Source organism: Sarcophilus harrisii, chromosome 2 (genome assembly GCF_902635505.1).
Source record: "Sarcophilus harrisii chromosome 2, mSarHar1.11, whole genome shotgun sequence".
Taxonomy (NCBI): Eukaryota; Metazoa; Chordata; class Mammalia; order Dasyuromorphia; family Dasyuridae; genus Sarcophilus; species Sarcophilus harrisii.
Window position 1 is genome coordinate 245,448,904 of NC_045427.1, and position 19,917 is coordinate 245,468,820.

The 19,917-nt window shown below is 39.2% G+C and overlaps 1 protein-coding gene across 1 annotated transcript; it reads left to right on the top strand.

The window, feature by feature from the left end:
• The first annotated feature begins 788 nt into the window (after positions 1 to 788).
• Positions 789 to 2,609, top strand: ABHD16B (abhydrolase domain containing 16B). The gene has a single exon (XM_031951812.1). The coding sequence runs from the start codon at positions 1,048 to 1,050 to the stop codon at positions 2,446 to 2,448; it is 1,401 nt and encodes a 466-aa protein (XP_031807672.1). The 5' UTR covers positions 789 to 1,047; the 3' UTR covers positions 2,449 to 2,609.
• The last annotated feature ends 17,308 nt before the right edge of the window (positions 2,610 to 19,917 follow it).

Here is a 19,917-nt window from a genome sequence, read left to right on the forward strand (position 1 = left end):
GGAAAAAACAAAGATTTTACTCTCTGACCCCTAATTTTGCAGAGGAAATGGAGACCCCCACGAGGGGAGGTGATTTGTCTAGATAGATATAGTAGCATAGTTCAAATTCCAACCCAGTTTCCAACTTAAACCCTGCATTGAGAAACTTCAGCACCTTTGTCTACACCCAGCACTCACAGGACTCACAGGCTGGGGTAGAAGATTATGGCTTCATAGATTTAGAACAGGGAGGGACCATAGAGGACGTCATTTTACAGATGAGGAAACTGAGGCCGAAAGAAGTTATGTGACTAGCCTAAAGTCACACAGCTGTTACATTTCTGTTCTTCCTGACTCAAGTCCAGAACACTATCTGAAACGCCTGACTCTCTTCTATTTGGTTTGACGCTTCCTTCTCTAGCTCATTTTAAAGATGAGGAAACCGAGACAAACAGAATTAAGTGGCTTGTCCAAGTTTACACAACCAGTCAGTGGATGGGCCAGGGTGGGGGCTATTTGAACTCAGTTCTTCCTGGCTCTGGGACTGGCAGTCTGTTCACTCCACCACCTCTCTATCGGGCCACTGTGAATTAAAAGGAGTGACCTGTTTTGAAGCTGCATTATGAGCCAGCCCCAAACCTTCAAGAAGCTCATGCCCCAGAACTCCCATGTTGCCTTCTTTTTTCTTTGTTTTGACCAGCTGTGGGTTAATGCAAATTCACAAAGCGCACCATCATCATCACTATCCCTTCAGACTCCTCCGACTGATGACTTAGTCAGCAAGGTCACAAAGGCAGCCCCTATAAGGGGATTGAGGCGGTCGGGAGGGCTCAGAGCTTCATCTACTCTGAGATGGGGGAGAACGGCAAAGAATGGAAACCATGGAAGCCGACCAGCCATTCAACCGCCCCTTCCAGGGTGATGCCTGACATTTGACGGTCCCTTGGGGCTTCTATAGACTCCCTCCCTGCCTCATCAAACCTCCCTAGCCCTAGTACTTACCCCCTGCCGTCCCTAAACTCCTCCCTCTCCCTACCCCGCTATGGAAGCCCCTGTCCGTTGCTGCTTATGTGCATGAACTGCTTCGCCAAGGCACTTGGGCACGTGTTTAAAACTTTAATCATCGACAATTACAATGATTTTAGGAGCTGGCCGGTGGACTTCCGCTGGGATGAAGTCAGAACCCACAGCAATGCTCTGAGTGAGGCGGGGGCTGCTGCGGACGTGTGGCTGATGCAGGCGACTCCTCACGGCAGCAGCAACGGCTCCCAGAACCATTTCCTGAACCAGATTCGGGACCTGCCCCACCAACTGGTCAGTTACGCACTGGCACACTCGCTGGGCCGCTGGCTCGTCTATCCCGGCTCCATGTTCCTCACGACTAAGGCTCTGCTGCCGATGCTGCTCGAGGGCCAGGCCCTCCTCCTGGACAAGTACAAAGGACAGCGGGCGAAGCTGAAGGCTTGTGACGGCAACGAGATTGACACCATGTTCATGGACAGACGTAGGCAGCCGGGAAGGCACAACCGCGGCCTGCACCTGGTCATCTGCTGCGAGGGCAACGCGGGCTTCTACGAGATGGGCTGCCTCGCGGCGCCGCTGGAGGCTGGCTACTCGGTCCTGGGCTGGAACCACCCGGGTTTCGCCGGGAGTAGCGGGGACCCCTCGCCGCAGAATGACGCCAACGCCATGGACGTGGTCGTCAAATACGCTCTGCACCGACTGAACTTTCCAGCCGAGCGCGTCGTGATCTACGGCTGGTCCATCGGCACCTTCACTGCCACGTGGGCTGCCATGATTTACCCCCAGCTGGGCGCGCTGGTGCTGGACGCTCCCTTCGACGACCTGATGCCGCTGGCCCTGAAGGTGCTGCCCACCTTCTGCAAAGGGCTGGTGGAACGCACCGTGCGGGAGCACTTCAACCTCAACGTGGCCGAGCAGCTGTGCTGTTACTCTGGGCCGGTGCTGATCATCCGCCGCACGCTGGACGAAGTGGTCAATACGGAGGCTCTCTCCTCGGAGAACAGCAACGATCAGGCTCCCCGCGCGATCGACTTGGAGGGCAACCGAGGCAACTACCTGCTGCTGAAGCTGTTAAAGTACCGGTACCCCAGGGTGATGACCGAGGAGGCCATGGAGGCTGTGAAACACTGGCTGCAGGCGGCTAACCCGGAGCAAGAGGCTGCCGTGTGCCAGAAATATTGCATGGATGGCGAATGGTGCTTGACTGTTTTGCAGAACTATAATACTAAGATCATTAAGTCCAGAAAGAAATTAAGGTGGGGGAACCAAAACATCTCCCCACACCCACATAGCCCAGACTTCCCCTGGAGCGTGGGGGAGGACCTGTCTCCTGCCCAACAGAAAAGACTTGCAATATTCCTGGCTCAGAAATATATGAAGAACGTTGAGGCTACTCACTGCTGCCCGTTGGGTGCTGAGGACTTCCAGTTGCCATGGACATTGTAGAGCTGGGTTGGGTTAGGGGAAAGGTGGGAGGAGAGGGAGGCAGAAAGGAACTGAGCTTCCTCTCCATTGCAACTGACCTGCTTTAGGCTCCAGTCCTGTCCTGCCTCATCCTGCCCCTCTTCTGGGTGCCAGTAAAACTGCCTTTCAAGGTGTGAGGGCCCCAAAGAGGTTCTTTCTTTGGAAGTGAAGGGAGATGGGATGGGAGGGGGAGGGCTAACACCATTCTGGTATATAAAGGATAAAACCCTTACCATGGGAAAGGAGACCTTGGGTCAATTTATAACTTGACCTTGCCCTCTCTGGTTCTTTTCCTCATCTGAAAAATCGTGATATGTTTAATTAGAAGTATAGGTTTCATTTCATTGAAATGCTGATTTCAGCATTCTACAAGCATTCATTAAGAGTCTCTGTGTGCAGAGTATTGTAACTAAACATTTGGGAGAGAGATATAATATTCAGATAACATGAGGAACCCTATCTTCGTAGAGCTAAGTCTAATGGGGGATAAAAATTAATACAGATAACTAATACACACTAATACATGACAAGTTTTTGTTTTTGTTTTTGTTTTTGTTTTTAGAGAAGTGCTAAGTATAGAACTCTATGTCAGGTCCTAAGAGAAAAAAAGTCATGAGTAGTAGGAGATCAGGGAAAGATCTCCTTCATAAAGGAAATAGCAAGAGAGGAGGTAAGAGTAGTCTGATTTGAATTATAGAGATAGTGGAAAAGAGTGATCATGAGATAAGTCTGGAATACAGAGTAGTAACAAATTAAAAGGACTTCAAATGCCAGGCAAAAAAGTTTGATTTTTACTAAGGCAGGCATAGACAATTTAAGCAAAGAGATACCACTAGATGGTTGGATATGGGTGTAGAAAAAGATTAGACATTGGTATAAAGTGGATTGGAGTGGATAGGAATAGTGGTAGGAAGAGCAATAGAAAGGAAATAGAAAGGAATAGAATATAGATTTACAGTTTAGCTGGGAGTTTATGTAGAGTTCATAAAGTTTTTCCTTTATAGATGAGGAAACTGAGACCAAAATATGTTAGGTCACTTATCTGAGGTTACAAGGTAGAAAATAACAGAGTCTGGACTTGAACTCAGGTCCTCTACTTCAAATTCAATTCTCTTCGCATTATATCTAGCCTAAGACCCAAAGTTGGTCTTCTCTTATCCAAGTTTCTAGAGTTTATCAAACTCAGCCCTAAGAGAAGAATCTTCCTAACTCCCATGATTGTGGAATCATGTAATCTTATTTTATTTTATTTTTTATAAAGCTTTTTGTTTTCAAAACACATGTATAGATAGTTTTCAACATTCACCCTTGCAAAACCTTGTGTTCCAAATTTTTTTCTCCCTCCTTTCCTTTACCCCCTCCCTTAAATGGCTAGTAATCCAATATGTTAAACATGTGCAATTCTTCTTCTATACATATTTCCACAATTATCATGCTGCACAAGAAAAATCAGATCAAAAAGGGAAAAAATGAGAAAGAAAACAAAAAGCAAGCAAAGAACAAAAAAGTGAAAAGACTTGTTATAATCCACACTCAGTCCTCTCAGTCCCTTCTGTGGGTGCAGATGGTTCTCTCCATCATAAGACCATTGGAACTAGTCTGAATCACCTCAATATTGAAAAAATCCACGTCCATCAGATCATTGTATAATCTTGTGTGCAATGTTCTCTTGGTTCTACTCACTTAGCATCAATTCATGTCTCTTCAAGCCTTTCTAATCCTGCTGATCATTTCTTACAGAACAATAATATTCCATAACATTCATATCCCATAACCTGTTTAGCCATTCTCCAACTGATGGGCATCCTCTCAGTTTCCATTTCCTTCTACTACAAAAAGGGCTGCTACATTTTTGCACATGTGGATCCTTTTCCCTTTTTTATGATCTCTTCTCTGTGATTCAATTCATCAGGACTCATCAATCTGCTGGCTTCTGAATAGGGAGATAGAATCATCAAGAACCTCTGTATAAAAGGTGAGGCAGAAGAAAGAAAAAACTTCCACCATGGAAAAATGAGTAAATGTATTTTTTCTGTGATTCGGAAGTTTTAGATACCAGTCAATTGAAGAACTTAGCGCAATGCCTGATATGTAGTTAGGTACATAATAAATCCTCCTTGATTGATTAGTTGACTGATTAAAAGAAACTCCAGAGATTATGGAGATTTCATCTCTTCATCACCAAGTTTTCCAGGGATAATTTAAGAAATATCCCTTCCACAGAACCCAAACAGAACCCTCACACAGCTGAAACAAGGTTTCTGCCCAAGCACTCATTCTTTCCTTTGGCACATACTTCCCGAAGTGACATGATTAATTCAACTGACTAGATGATGGGTGCACATAGATATATCCCTAGGGTGTCCACTAAATGCTGGACATTTCTCTGCTTCTATAGCATGAGACAAATGAGAAATTGCCTCAGAAGCTTGGACTCTAGCACTAAAGCTTCCCTGTGATAATGCTGCCCTCTTGCATCCAACAGAGGCACTACAATCAGGGTCATTCTGACCAAGATGGTATTTATTCTCTAATCTTAGAAGGCAGACAAGTTACCTAAAGAGAGCCTATTTAACTTGAAGCAGGGAACCCTCAAATGATCTCCAAGCACACAGTTCACGAGATGCGAGATCCATGTTCAGGAAGGGTTTGAGAAATTAAATTTAAAAAGCATATATTTACTGCAGGCAGGGCATAATGTTGAGAATCAAAGGAAAGACATGAAAGTAATTCACTCCCTACCCAAGAGGAGCTCCCAGACATCTTGGGCACACATCTGTGATATGACATAATACACATAGGTGCAAAATGAAGCACAAGACATGTTAGGTAGGGTGGAAGTAGCATGCAAGTCAAGAAAAATGAAAAGCTTAATGAACTTCCCAGCCACAATGAGCAAACTCCATGTCCCTATATGTAGGTTCTAAGAAGCTGCCCTCTAGAATACTGATTTTTTTTTAAAGGGTGGGGAATCAGCCTGAAGAGTGAAGAAATTGGGCTTGCCTTGTCTTCAGGAGATAGGTACTCTGGTTATGAGGCTGACTGTTCCTAGACACTTTTATGGAAACAGGGCTTGAACTTTTTTCTTTGGGGAGGATCAGGTAGGAGGAAAAAGTTTCAGATCCCAAGACTACTACAGGCCTGGGAGAAAGGAATACACATCTTAGACCAAGCTCATCTTTACAACTGGCTACTGGCATATCATACCTTTTAAACTCTAATCTACCTTATCAGATGCTCCTTCAGACACTTTATGTACACTGACTAATTGATGTATACTGAACTTATCTCAGGCTTAGCCATCTTGGGATTTCCTCTGACAAGTTTAAGTGTTTTAGCAATACGTAGAATAGTTCCAGTTCCATTTCAGTTTGACAAGTATTTACAAGGTGCCAATTGCACACAAAATACTATGCATAGGTGCAAAAAATACAAAAATAAAATTTAAAAAATAGCCTCAAGTAGTTAACAATTCTTTTATTGGGGGTGGGGGTAATAGTGGAGAGGAAAAAGCAAAAAACCACACACGTGATAATCTGAGGAGGAGAGAGAAAGCAGTAATACCTGGGAGTTATTGGATTAGGCTTCCAATCAAAGATGGATGGCATATGAGCCAAGCTCTAAAAGAAATCAGAGATTTTAAGACACTGAAGTAAGAAAGGGAGAGAATTATTGACATGGACAGCTTGTGCAAAGGTGGATATGAGAGATGGAATATTAAGTTTGGGGAACAATAAATAGGACATTTTGGTTGGAACCTAGAATGTATAAAGGTGAATCAAATATGAGGTCTGGGAGGATAAAGTGGAACCAGATTGTGAAGTGTTTTACATGCCAAACTCAGAGATATTTTGTACTTGATTCCGGAAACAATAACCACTCAAATGTTCTTAAGCAAGGGGGAAAGTTAGCTTAGACTTTAAGAAAATGATTTCAGCAATAATATTGAAGATAAATTGGAATGGGGAAAGAACCTAAATAGTAGCTTCCCTGATCAGGTCTCTTTTCAACATTGATACTACTCCTAGACATTATAATCATTCCTCAATAATCAGTCTACTCTTATCCCTGTATTCTCTAAACTCCTCCCTTCTCAGTGATTCTGAACACTCTTGCTGTTGATACAATTTCCCTTCCCCATCCCCAACTGCCAACTCCATTCTCCCAACCATCTTGACCTCACTTTTTTCCCAGTGTTCCACTCAAAGTCTACCTGATTCCTCCCTTCATGCTACTTTTTCCATTCTCATTTCTTCCATCTTCTGATACTCACTGAAACCTAGCTCTCTCCCGGGGACTCTGCATCCCTAAACACCCTTTCCATTATTGGTTACCCTTTCATTCATAACTTTACCTTGTTGTCCTTCCCTCACAGAAACACCACTTAATGGTGGAGAAGTCAGAACATTATTGCTCCTCATTGCCATTTCCAAACTCTTTTCCCACTACCATCAGAGCAACATCTTTTTTGAAATTATGCTGTACAAATTTCTCATCCAATCTATCTCCTGCTAGCCATTACCTGTTAACCTGCAAAACATTTCCCTCTTCTTCCTCGGTGAGTTCAGTGCCTGAACCAGTCTTCCACATCAGCTTCTGTCCCATGAATATTCATACCTACATATATATATTAATAACCTCCTCAAAAATCCTAATTTTTTACTTCTTCAATCTAGTCAATTCCCATGACCTATTCTACCTCAGCCACACACAAAGCTTGATCATATGCTTGAATCATATGCTTGATCTTGCTGACAATTGTCCTACTTATATGTTCATGAACTCCAAAATTTCTTTTACAATTACATCTTTGTTGTTGTTATTTAGTTATTTTCATCATGTCCAACTCTTGGTGACCCTATTTGGGGCTTTCTTGTCAGATTCTAAAGTGCTTTGTCATTTCCTTTTCCAGCTCATTTTATGGATGAGGAAACTCAGGCAAATGGGTTAAGTGACTTGAATAGGGTTACCCAACTAGTCGGAGTTGGTTTTGAACTCGTTTTCCTGATTCTGGGCTTGGCACTCTAACGATTGGACTACCTAGCTGTCCATTCTAGCTTTACTTATGTCTTTTTTATTAGCTTTTAATTTACAAGATATATGCATGGATAATTTTTCTGCATTGACCCTTGCAAAACAAAACCCTTTGTTCCTTCCCTCTCCCTCCTCCCCCAGATGGCAGGTTGACCAATACATGTTAAATATGTTAAAGTATAAGTCAAATACAATATATGTGTACATGTCCATACAATTATTTTGCTGTACAAAAAGAATCAGACTTTGAAATAGTGTACTATTAGCTTTCACTTCACTATTAGTGAAGGAAATCAAAAAATGCAAGCAGACAAAAATCGAGGGACTGGGAATTCTATGTAGTGGTTCATAGTCATCTCCTAGAGTTCTTTCACTGGGTGAAGCTGGTTCAATTCATTACTGCTCCGTTGGAACTGATTTGGTTCATCTCATTGTTGGAGGGCCACATCCATCAGTTGATCATCATATAGTATTGTTGTTGCCTTTTATAATGATCTGGTCCTGCTCATTTCACTCATCATCAGTTCATGTAAGTCTCTGCAGGCCTCTCTGAAATCATCTTGTTGGTCATTTCTTATAGAACAATAATATTCCATAATATTCATATACCACAATTTAGTCAACCGTTCTCCAATTGATGGGCATTCATTCATTTTCCAGTTTCTGGCCACTACAAAGAGGGCTGCCACAAACATTCTAGCACATACAGGTCCCTTTCCCTTCTTTGAAATCTCTTTGGGATATAAGCCCAGTAATTACTTATGTCTTAACCACCCAACCCTATTTTTCATAGTTACTGTGATTCCTCTCAAGCTGTCACCTTAAAGTTGACCTTTAAGAAAAAATTGGGGGCAATAGTACTGAAGATAACTTGCAGTGGGGAAAGAACCTAATTCTTTTCCCTTCCCCACCTTGAGTGACCCAGTTCAGTGCTATATTGTGCTCTAATCTCTAATCCCTTGCCTACTTAAGTCTTGCTGAAGCTCTATTTTGGATTACTCTCATCATCTTCCCTATTCATACCAATTCACATGCTTCTGAACAAACATAAAGAAAATCACGAAATTCTGCTGGTAGTGATGTCTACTAAAAGTTTATGTTACATAATCTCAACTAAGCCCTCATTATAGTAAAGCAATCCTTTTACACATCCCTAATCAATTCAATATCATACATATCACAGTGGCTATTCTAAATATTTTCATTCTTAAGCTACTTATAGTATGACCTCCTTCCAGACTCTCAGATGAGGAGGGCTCATACTTCACCAAAAAAAAATTTTGGATGCAATTTGATGAACTCTATCTTCTTTCTTCCTCTTCATCTCACTTCACTAAGACCTATCTTCCCTTACTTTCTCCTCTGTAACTCCTGTCTTACATGAAGAGTTAGTATTTTTCCTTGCCAAGACTAATGCTTCTCTGTAGCTACTTTTAATCTCATTTCCTCCCCTTTTCTCTAGCAAATTGCCCTACAATCATCCCCATTCCCTAATCTCCAATTTTCCCCTATGGTTAGCTCCTTTTCTGGTGTCTACACAAGATTATTCTTTAATAACATCCTTTGAAAACCTTCATTTGATCTTACCATCTTATATCTCTCCTTGTCACATTAACTCACTTTCCTCTTTTCTTCATCTCTGCAATATGACTTCTTATCTCATCCCCCAATTCAAACTGCCCTCTCCAAAGTTACCAATGATCTCTTAAATGCTAAATCTAATGACCTCTTCTCAATCCATTCAGTTCTTGTTGTCTCTGTAGCATTCAATGCCAATAACCACTTTATTCTCCTAAATATTCTTTTCTCTTTAGATTTTTTGTGATTCTCTTCTTTCCTGGTTTTCCTCCAAACTATCTGACTATTCGTCAGTTTCTTGAGCTGAATCTTTATCTGTATCATATCCACTATCTGTGGGTATCCCCAAAGGCTCTATATTGAGTTTTCTTTCTTTCCTCTATATTTCATTTGATAATCTCGTAAGCTCCCAAATGCAAAATTATCTTTGTGCAGATGATTCCTAACCCTAATTTCTCTTCTGAGCTCCAGTTCCATATCACCAATTGCCTCTTGGATATCTTGAACACCTCAAACTCAACATGTCCAAAAAAATGTATAATCTTTTCCTCCCAAACCCTTCCTTTCCAACATTTTTAACAATGTCCACCATATCACCATTCACCTAGTCACTCAGGTTAGCAACCAGTGTTATCATCAATTCCTAACTCTTACTCAATCCATGTATCTAATCTGTTGTCAAATCTTATCATATCTTCTTTCACAACATTTCTCACATGTGAGAGTATGCCTCCTTCTCTCTATTCACCTCTCATCTTGACAACTGCAAAAGTTTTTTAATTGGTCTCCCTTCCTCAAATGAGTTCCCATTCCTATCCATGTTCCACTCAGTTGTCAGATAGAGAATAGCATTTCTAACACTCAGGTCTGATCATGTCACCTTTCAATAAACCACAATGGTTCCCTATTGTTTCCAATATCCAATACAAAGTTGTCTGTTTGGTATTTTAAATCCTTCATATAGTATGGGACATTACTACCTTTCCAATCTTTTTTTTTTTTTTTTTTTTTTTTTTGAGGGAGGGGAAGAAGTTAAATGGCATCCTGAATAGAGAATTGCATCTCAAGTCAGGAAGTCCCAAATTCAAATGTGACACCTACTGTGTTGTTATCCTGGACAAATCGCTCAACCTCTGTTTTTCTCAGTTTCCTCACTGTAAAATGAGAAGCATAATAGCACCTACTTCTTAGGCTCATTGTGAAGATAAAATGAAATATTTGTAAACCACTTTGAAAAGCTTCAAGAGTTATTTAAATGCTAGTTATTATTATTATACTTTACTCCTCTCTCTTTTTTCTCTTTCTAAATTTGCTATTACTATGGAAGACACTATCATTATTCTCATTATCTAGATTGGAACTTAAGCGTGACTTTGAATTTTCACATTCTTGCACCCCCTCCCTCCATATCTAATTGTCAAATTCTCATCTTTCCACATTGATAAAATCTTTCATCTATGTTCCTTTCTCTCTTCTGATGCTGCAACCCCTCAGTGCAGGCCCTCATCATCCCATACCTGAGCCATTTCAACCATTTATTGATTGGTCTCCTTACCTGAAGATTCTCCTCGTTCCTCTACTCAGCTCTTAAAGTGATGTTTCTAAAGTTTAGTCTTACCACATCATGCCCTTTTCAATCTATTACATTATCTCCCTCTCTATTCTAGGGTCAAATATAAAACCCTCTGTTTGTCTTTTTAAAGCCTTTCATTACTTGGCCTTTCCTCCCTGTGAGGGACAATTTAAAGCTAAGTTTCCACAGAATGGTTAAGTTTCAAAACTTCGAGCAGTTAAGTTTCCACAGAATGTTGTAAGGCTTAAGGTAACGTAAGATGATAAGTATTTCTAACCAATGAGCTTTGAGAAGAGACTCATTTGGCTCCAAATTCTGGATAAAGATGTCTAGGCTATAAACTGGTTTAAACTGACCAGGGACAAGAACCTGGAAAAGGCTTTTCTTTATTTCATTTGCTTAATAAGCCTCATGCATAGAAGTTCACACACCCCACATAGAAATAGAATCTCATTAACAGAACATGGGATGTATATAGAACAGAATGAGGGAGAAGGAACGTATTTGGAATAGAATGTAAGAAATTATGTAACCCTAAGAGAAACTGGCCAATCCATTCTCTGGAGGGAGGAAGGGAACTGCGATGAACTAATAGAAAAGCTTGTCTGCTTCTGTACTTAATGCTCCCTCTTCCTATTAGAAGGGCAGCACCCACTTCTGACCAGAAACATCCAATTCCTCTGGACTTTCAATAAAATTTCACTGTTATCTGATTTTCAGAGTCAGCTTGTTTCACTACGCTATCTTTCTGGCCCTTTCTATAATCCAGCTTCTTTGGTGTCTTTGTGGTTCACACACACAGCACCCCATCTCCTGATTCTATGTCTTTGTCCATGTCGGGGATGCTTTCTCTCCTCACTTCTATTTTTTAGCTTTCCTGGCTTCCCTCAAGTCTTAGTAGTTTAAACCTCACCTTTTTGTAAGAGGGCTTTCCTGATCCCCCCTTCTTCATGCTACTAGTACCTTTCCTCTAAAATGACCTTTCATGTTTATACTTTCTCAATAGTATTTTATTTTTCTAATTACATGTAAAGTTAGATTTCAACATTCATGTTTGTAAGATTTTGAGTTCCAAATTTTTTTCCTCCCTTACTTATGCTCTTCCCAAGACACAAGCAATCTGATAGAGTTTATACATGCACAATCATCATAAGCATATTTTAATATTAGTCATGTTGTGAAAGAAAAATTGGGATAAAAGAAAAAAACAGAAAAAAGCAAACAAACAAACAAAAAAAGATGAAATAGTGTGTTTTGATCTCCATTCAGTTTCTATAGTTCTCTGTCTGGATATGGATGGCATTTTCTATCCCAAGTCTATTGGAATTGTCTTGCATCACTGTATTGTTGAGATCTAAGTCCATCATAATTGATCATCATATAATCTTGATGTTACTATGTACAATTATTCTCTTAGTTCTACCATTCACTCAGCCATCATTTCATATAAGTCTTTCCAGTCTTTTCCGAAATTAGCCAGTTCATCATTTCTTATAGAAGAATAATATCCCATTATATTCACATACCATAACTTATTTAGTCATTCCCCAATTGATGGGCATCCACTCAATATGCTTTCTGAATATATCTTCTATATATATATATAATTATTTCATTTGTCTTCTCCATTACAATATGAGCTCTTTGAGGGCAAAGACAGTGTTTTTGCCTTTGCTTATATTCCCAGTGTTTAGCACTGTAATAAATGAATAATAAAATCTTTTTGATAATAGGTGATGCTCATGAGAGGTGATGAGAATAAGAGAGGAAGCATTTTTCACATCTACTATGAACCAGAAACTTTGCTAGGCACCTTACAAATAATATCTTACAGTAATCCCTTGGCATTATTATTCACATTCTACAATTGAGGAAACTGAGATAAAGGTTAAGTGACTTATCCAAGTTAATATGCCTCATGTCTAAGGCTGGATTTGAATTCAGGTCTTCCTGACTGGAAGTTCAGACCTCTACTCACTGTACTTCCTAGCTTTCTTCAATGAAGGCCTAAACTTATGGTTGGTAGCCTTATAAGTGAGGAGAAAGAGTTGAAGAAGTGGTAATTTATTGGACATAGGAGTGTAAGAAAGGGAAGTACTAGGGATGAGTCTGAGATTGTGAATATGCATGACTGAAGTACACACAACTAAAACAGAGGGAGATAAGTGATTTCTCTTTTGATATGCCCTCATAATTGTGGAAATATGTATAGAAGAATTGCACATGTTTAACAAATATTGGATTATTTGCCATCTAGGGTAGGGAGTGGGGGGGAAAGGAGAGAGAAAAAAATTTGGAACACAAGGTTTTGCAAGGGTGAATGTTGAAAACTATGCATGTGAGTGTTACTACTGGATTTATATCCCAAAGAGATCATAAAGAAGGGAAGGGACCTGTATGTACACGAATGTTTGTGGCAGCCTTCTTTGTAGTGGCCAGAAACTGGAAACTGAGTGGATGCCATCAATTGGAGAATGGCTGAATAAATTGTCGCATATGAATATTATGGAATATTATTGTTCGGTAAGAAATGACCAGCAGGATGATTTCAGAAAGGCCTGGAGAGACTTACACGAATTGATGCTGAGTGAGATGAGCAGGGCCAGGAAATCCTTGTATACTTCAACAACAATACTATATCATGACCAATTCTGATGGACCTGGCCATCTTCAGCAATGAGATGAACCAAATCAGTTCCAATGGAGCAGGAATGAACTGAACCAGCTACACCCAGTGAAAGAACTCTGGGAGATGACTAAGAACCATTACATTGAATTCCCAATCCCTCTATTTTTGTCTGCCAGCATTTCCTACACAGGCTAATTGTACAATATTTCAGAGTCCGATTCTTTTTATACAGCAAAATAATGGTTTGGTCATGTATACTTATTGTGTATTTAATTTATACTTTAATATATTTAACATCTACTGGTCATCCTGCCATCTAGGGGAGGGGGTGGGGGGAAGGAGGGGAAAAATTGGAACAAAAGGTTTGGCAATTGTCAATGCTGTAAAATTACCCATGCATATAACTTGTAAATAAAAAGCTATTAATTAAAAAAAAAAAGAAAGAAAAGAAAATTATGCATATGTTTTGAAAATAAAAACTTTGAAAAATCATTTCTTTGGTATACATATAATTTTACCATTTGTAAAAGATGAAAAGCAAATTTGCATACTAATGAAATAGATTGCTTGTTTATTTTTGCATAAAGAATTAAATCTTGGCAGAATAAAAAAAAAGTTTGATATGCCCTGTGGAATATGCCTTTTTAAATGTTTCACAAATAATTGGTAGCACAATATGTTTATATAGAGAGACTTGGATTTTCCTTAGAGGGTGATAATAAAACCTAGCAAAACTGATGAACTCACCTAGAGATAAGCAATAGAGAGAGAAGAGGCCCAGGACAAAGCCTTGGGGAATAGCAAAGGAAACAGAATACATGAGACAAATAAAAAGAGAATCAGAATGAAACAGGGATCTTCTTCCCAAGCCAGAGGTGAAAGAGTCATGTGTCTAGAGGATGAAGAAAAATTAGATCCTATCTTATTCTAAAAGAACATTGGAGTAGGAGTCAAAGAGAGGAATCAGGTTCTCCTTATGGATCTAATGCTAATTCTCTGGGTACAATGGTGGGAAGGGACTCCAATTGCCAAGATATTCCAAAACAGTCCTTTGAGTTCTAAATGTCATGAATTTATGACCTCCAGGAAGGCCTTGAACATTGACATGTTTTTCTCTGTTCTTTATTGTTTCCCATTGCCTCATATTCTGCCTAAAACTACTCTTGGTTCTACAAGAAATCACCAGGAGCTTTTATCCTCTTCGTTCTCCCCATACTTCCTTATTTTCACAATCTTGGCCATATAATCAGTATTTTCAACAACATTGCCCTCCACCTACCACCTAAATTCCAACCTATTTTGCCTTTTGCCTTTGCACTACAAACTCTACAAATTTTTACACACAAATTCAAGTTATCTAATATTAACTGTGACCATTGTAGTCAGTCAGTCAATAAACATTTAAGTGCCTACTTAGTGCCAGGGACTTTGCTGAGCTGTAAAGGGATAAAAAAAGAGAGAAGAAAGTCTTTAATTTCAAGGAGCTCCCAATATAACAGGGAAGACTGTAAGCAAATTAACATGTACAAATAAGATAAATACAGGAAAATTATGAAATAATTTTAAAAGGGGAGACTCTAGAAGGAAATGGAGTTAAGGAATATTTCCTGTAGAAGGTGGGATTTTAATTGGAACTTGAAGGGGGGAAGTCAGGAGGCAAAGGTGAAGAGGTGACAAATTCCAGACAGGGAGGACAGTCAGAGAACTTGCTCAGAGTCAAGCAAATAGAGAGTCTTATTCAAGGAACAAGAAAGTTAGTGTTACTACACCATAATTGTTTTCATCTCTGTTTGACTCCTTATAGCTTCTCTAAGGATAAATGCTCCAGATTTTCTTTTTCTCCTCAAATCCAATTACACTCCCACCCATATGCTCACTCTTCCTCACCACTGACTTGCTAAGAAGATTAAAGTCATACATTAGGAATCATAGGAGTATCAGTTGGAGAATGGCTGAATAAATTATTGTATATGAATGCCGGATTATTATTATTGTTCTATAAGAAACGATCAGCAGGATTATAAAGGCCTGGAGAGATCTACATGAACTGATGTTAAGTGAAGTGAGTAGAACTAGAAGATCATTATACACAGCAATAGCAAGATTATTTGATGATCAATTCTGATGGATGTGGCTCTTTTCAACAATGTAAAGATTCAGGCCAGTTCCAATGGTCTTATGATTAAGAGAGCCATTTTCATCCAGAGAGAGGAATGTGGGGACTGTGTGGATCACAACATAGTATTTTCACCTTTTTTGTTCTTGTTTGCTTGCATTTTGTTTTCTTTCTCATTTTTCCTTTTTTTCTGATTTTTCTTGTGCAACTGATAATTATGGAAATATGTATAGAGGAATTACACATGTTTAACATATTGGATTACTTGCTATCTGAGGAGGGAGTGTGTGGAAAAGATGGGAAAAAAAATTGGAACATAGTGTTTTTCAGGGGTGAATATTGAAAAATTTAGATGAATCTTTTGAAAAAAAGCTTTAATTTAAAAAAAAGGAATAATAGAATTTAGAGTTTAGAGGACACCTGGTAGAGTCCTCTAATTAATTTTTTAAAGGCTTTATTGGTGCTTTTTGCCTTTTATGTCATAACCAGGAATTATAATGCAGTGGAAAGAATGTTGAGTTTGAATTCAAATCATCTGTATTCAGGTCCTGAATTTATTTGTATGATGGTGGGCAAATTACTTTGTTTTACTGAATTTAATTTCTTATTATTATTAATGAAGACTTCCCTGTGAGGGGATAAGATACACCAAGGATCCTAAAAATGTACCCCACTCTAGAAATAATTCCCTGGGCTTAAGAACTTTCTTCATTCTTTCAGCATAGTTTGAGAGAGAATATGGAGGAAGGATTTCAGAAAATGAATGGTAAGGAAAGAAGATATAGTTTCCTGGGAATGCCATAAATTGTTGCACATGGAGCAATCATTACACACTTGCACCTATGAAAGAAATTCTTTTATTTGAAGGAGAATTGGGCATCCCCCTATAAAGGAAGGCAGAGGTACTAGGATACCACAAAACTACTTCTCATGAGACTGTCCATCCTCAATTGGATAACTTCTTATTTGAATCTCACCTTAGCACCTAGTTTTCAAGGTGCTTTTTCTTCACACTTGTCATTCCCATAGCAAAATTGCTAGGGAATGAGAAAATAGAGTGACAACTTTTATAGCAAACAGATGCTTTAGGAAGAGACCTGAAACATGGAATGAAGCTAATTCTTTCAAAATCCTCAAAGTATCATCTTAGTGTTGGAAGGGACCTTACACGTTTTAGGATCATAGATTTACAACTGAATGAGATCTTAAAGATTAGGAAATTCAGATGTGGCAAATTAGGTGACTTGCCCTAAGTCACTCAGGTAGTATGGGTCATCTAATCCAACTCCTTAATTTCTTTTCTGATCTTTGTTTTATTTGTTTTATTATTTTTATTTTCTATATAGAGAATTGACTCAAATTTATAAGAATTCAAGCTATTCTCCAAATGATAAATGGTAGAAGGATATGAACAATTTTCAGATGAATAAATTAAAACCATTTATAATCATATGAGAAGGTGCTCTAAATGACTATTGATCAGAGAAATGCAAATTAAGACAACTCTGAAATACCACTACATACCTCTCAGATTGGCTAAGATGACAAGAAAAGATAATGATGAATGTTGGAGGGGATGCAGGGAAAACTGGGACACTGATACATTGCTGGTGGAACTGTGAACAGATCCAACCATTCTGGAGAGCAATTTGGAACTATGCTCAAAAAGTCATCAAACTGTGCAGATCTTTTGATCCAGCAGTCTCTCTACTGGGCTTACATCCCAAAGAGATCTTAAAGGAGGGAAAAGGATCCCCATGTGCAAAAATATTTGTGGCAGCCCTTTTTGTAGTGGCAAGAAACTGAAAACTGAGTGGAGGCCTGTCAGTTGGAGAATGGCTGAATAAGTTATGGTATATGAATGTTATGGAATGTTATTGTTCTGTAAGAAACGATAAGAAGATGATTTTAGAGAAGCTTGGAGAGACTCACATGAACAGATGCTAAGTGAAATGAGCAGAGCCAGAAGATCGTTGTACACAGCAACATCAATATTATATGATGATCAATTCTGATGAATGTGACTCTTTCCAACAATAAGATGATTGATGCCAGTTCTAATGATCTTGTGATGAAAAGAGCCAACTGCACCCAGAAAAAGGACTAGGAGAAATGAATGTGGATCACAACATAAAATTCTTACTCTTTTTGTTGTTGTTCACTTGCATTTTGTTTTCTTACTCATTTACTTTCTTTTTTTTATCTGATTTTTCTTGTGCAGCAAGAGAATTATATAAATAGTTTATACATATTAGATTTAACATACATTTTAACATGTTTAACATATTGGATTGCTTGCCATCTAGGGGAGGGGGTGGAGGGAAGGGGAGAAAATCTGAAACACAAGGCTATGCAAGGGACAATGTTGTCAAATTATTCGCGCATATGTTTTGAAAATAAAAAGCTTTAAAAAATAAAAAATAAAAAACGTTTTTTATTTTCAAAACATATGGATAGATAATTTTCAACATTCACGCTTGCAAAACCTTGTGTTCCAAATTTTTTCCCTCCCTTAGACAGCAAGTAATTTCATATGTGAGAAACATGTGCAATTTTTCTATATATATTTCCACAATTATCATGCCATACAAGAAAAGTCAGATCAAAAAGGGAAAGAAAATGAGAGAGAAAACAAAAAGCAAGCAAATAACAACAAAAAAGGTGAAAATATTATGTAGTGATCCAAATTCAGTTCCCACAATCCTCTCTCTGGGTGGAAGAGGTTCTCTCCATCACAAGATCATTGGAACTGGCCTGAATCATTTTGCTGTTAAAAAGAGCCATGTCCATCAGAACTGATCATGGTATAATTTTGTTGTTGCCGTGTACAATGATTTCCTGCCAGCTCCTTAATTTTACACAGAAGGGAAATGAGGCATCAACTAAGGGAAATAACATATCATAGAGGAAGTTTCATTCATTCACCTTCTACTGAAATTAAGACTGACTTAAACTACAATGAAATGGAGCCCAAATCTCATAGACTTATATCTGATAGGAACTAGAAAAGATTTTAGAGATTTCCTTTTTCAGCCCTCATATTTTATAGCAAAAGAAACAGAAGCCTTGAATTAGTGCCCCATTCATGGTCTGCTTTAATAAAAGTGGGGTTGGCCAACCTTCAGAAACATATCAAGGCAAGGGAGGGATACTTGATTTTTGGGGAATGCCTCTTCTTCCCCTACCCCTGGGAACTTTTTTTCCTTCAAAGTTTATTTTCCTCTCAGAGTTGTTCGTCTCTTTCCTAGAGACATAGAAACACCAATTTTATCCCATATACCAATTTGCTTTCTGGAATTCTTTGCCCCCCACCCATACTCTCATATTCTAAGCAACTTGGAAAGTCAAAAAAAATTCTTGGGAGAGACAGAAGCATTCCCAGGAAACTATGTCTCCTTTATTTATCATTAATTTTCTGAAATCTCTTCCCTATATTCTGTCTCCCACTACAGACTATGCTGAAAGAATGAAGAGAATTCTTAAACCAGGGAAATCATTTCTAGAATAGGGTTCATTTTCAGGATTCTTGGTGAGTCTTCTTCCCTTACAGGGAAGCCTTCATTGGTAACAATAAGAAACTGGTTTCAGAAAAGTAAAATGATTCACCCACCATCACACAAATAAATTCAGGATCTGAACACAAATCATTTGAATTCAAACTCAACATTCTTTCTACTGCACTATGCCCACTATCTTGGAATACCTTTTGGCATCTCCTCAACTTAACAGGATATATAGTTGTGTGACCCTAGGCAAGTCATTTACTCCCAATTGCCTCAGGAAAAATAAAATAAAAAGCCTTGGGACTTTCTACTCTTCCAGACCAGAGACCCCCAAGAAGCAAGCCTTTCTTTTCCCTTCTAGGTGAAGGGAGAGAAATTTCTGACCTTATGAGTTTCAAAAGGTCAGGAGATTGAATCACAGCGATCTAGGAGTCAGATGCCAGGCCAGGTTTTGTTGGCAGCCCAGCCCTGATGGTCAGGGAATAAACTTTGGGAATAACCTTCTGGAAGCCAGCCAGTGGAAACTGAGATGAGTGCTCTTCCAGCAATCATGCTGCATCTGGACTTGATGGTAGCTTCGGTGTGGCTTAGAAACTGAGCCAAGTTTTGAGCTTCTTTCTTTCCAGACACAGAAGCAGGACAGGGGAATATATGTGCCTGAGGTATTGGGGGAAAGGAATGTTTATTCTTGTTATATCTTTGAAGTAAATATCCTTTTGTATAAACTAATCGTTACTAAGTAGTTAAGCGGAATTAGGGCACTGTACACTAGCACTTCACAGTGGGGGAATCTACCTGGGGGGGGGGGGGGGGGGGGGGGGTTTAGTCTGTGTCAGTGGAGGAGTGAATGTCAGCCTCTCAGGCTGGAACTCTAAGAGGCAGAGATAGCAAATCAGAATATACAAGCTACATAACAATTTCCCTGGGGGATATTCTCCCACAAATGCACTCACCATCAGTGGGAAGAAAGGCAAAAACAGGGCATGTATGGAAAAGTGGTTCATTTTTCTAATACTAC

What these genes read in the sequence shown, in the direction of transcription:
- ABHD16B (XM_031951812.1), top strand. Translation starts at nt 1,048, where the DNA reads ATGTGCATGAACTGCTTCGCCAAGGCACTTGGGCACGTGTTTAAAACT.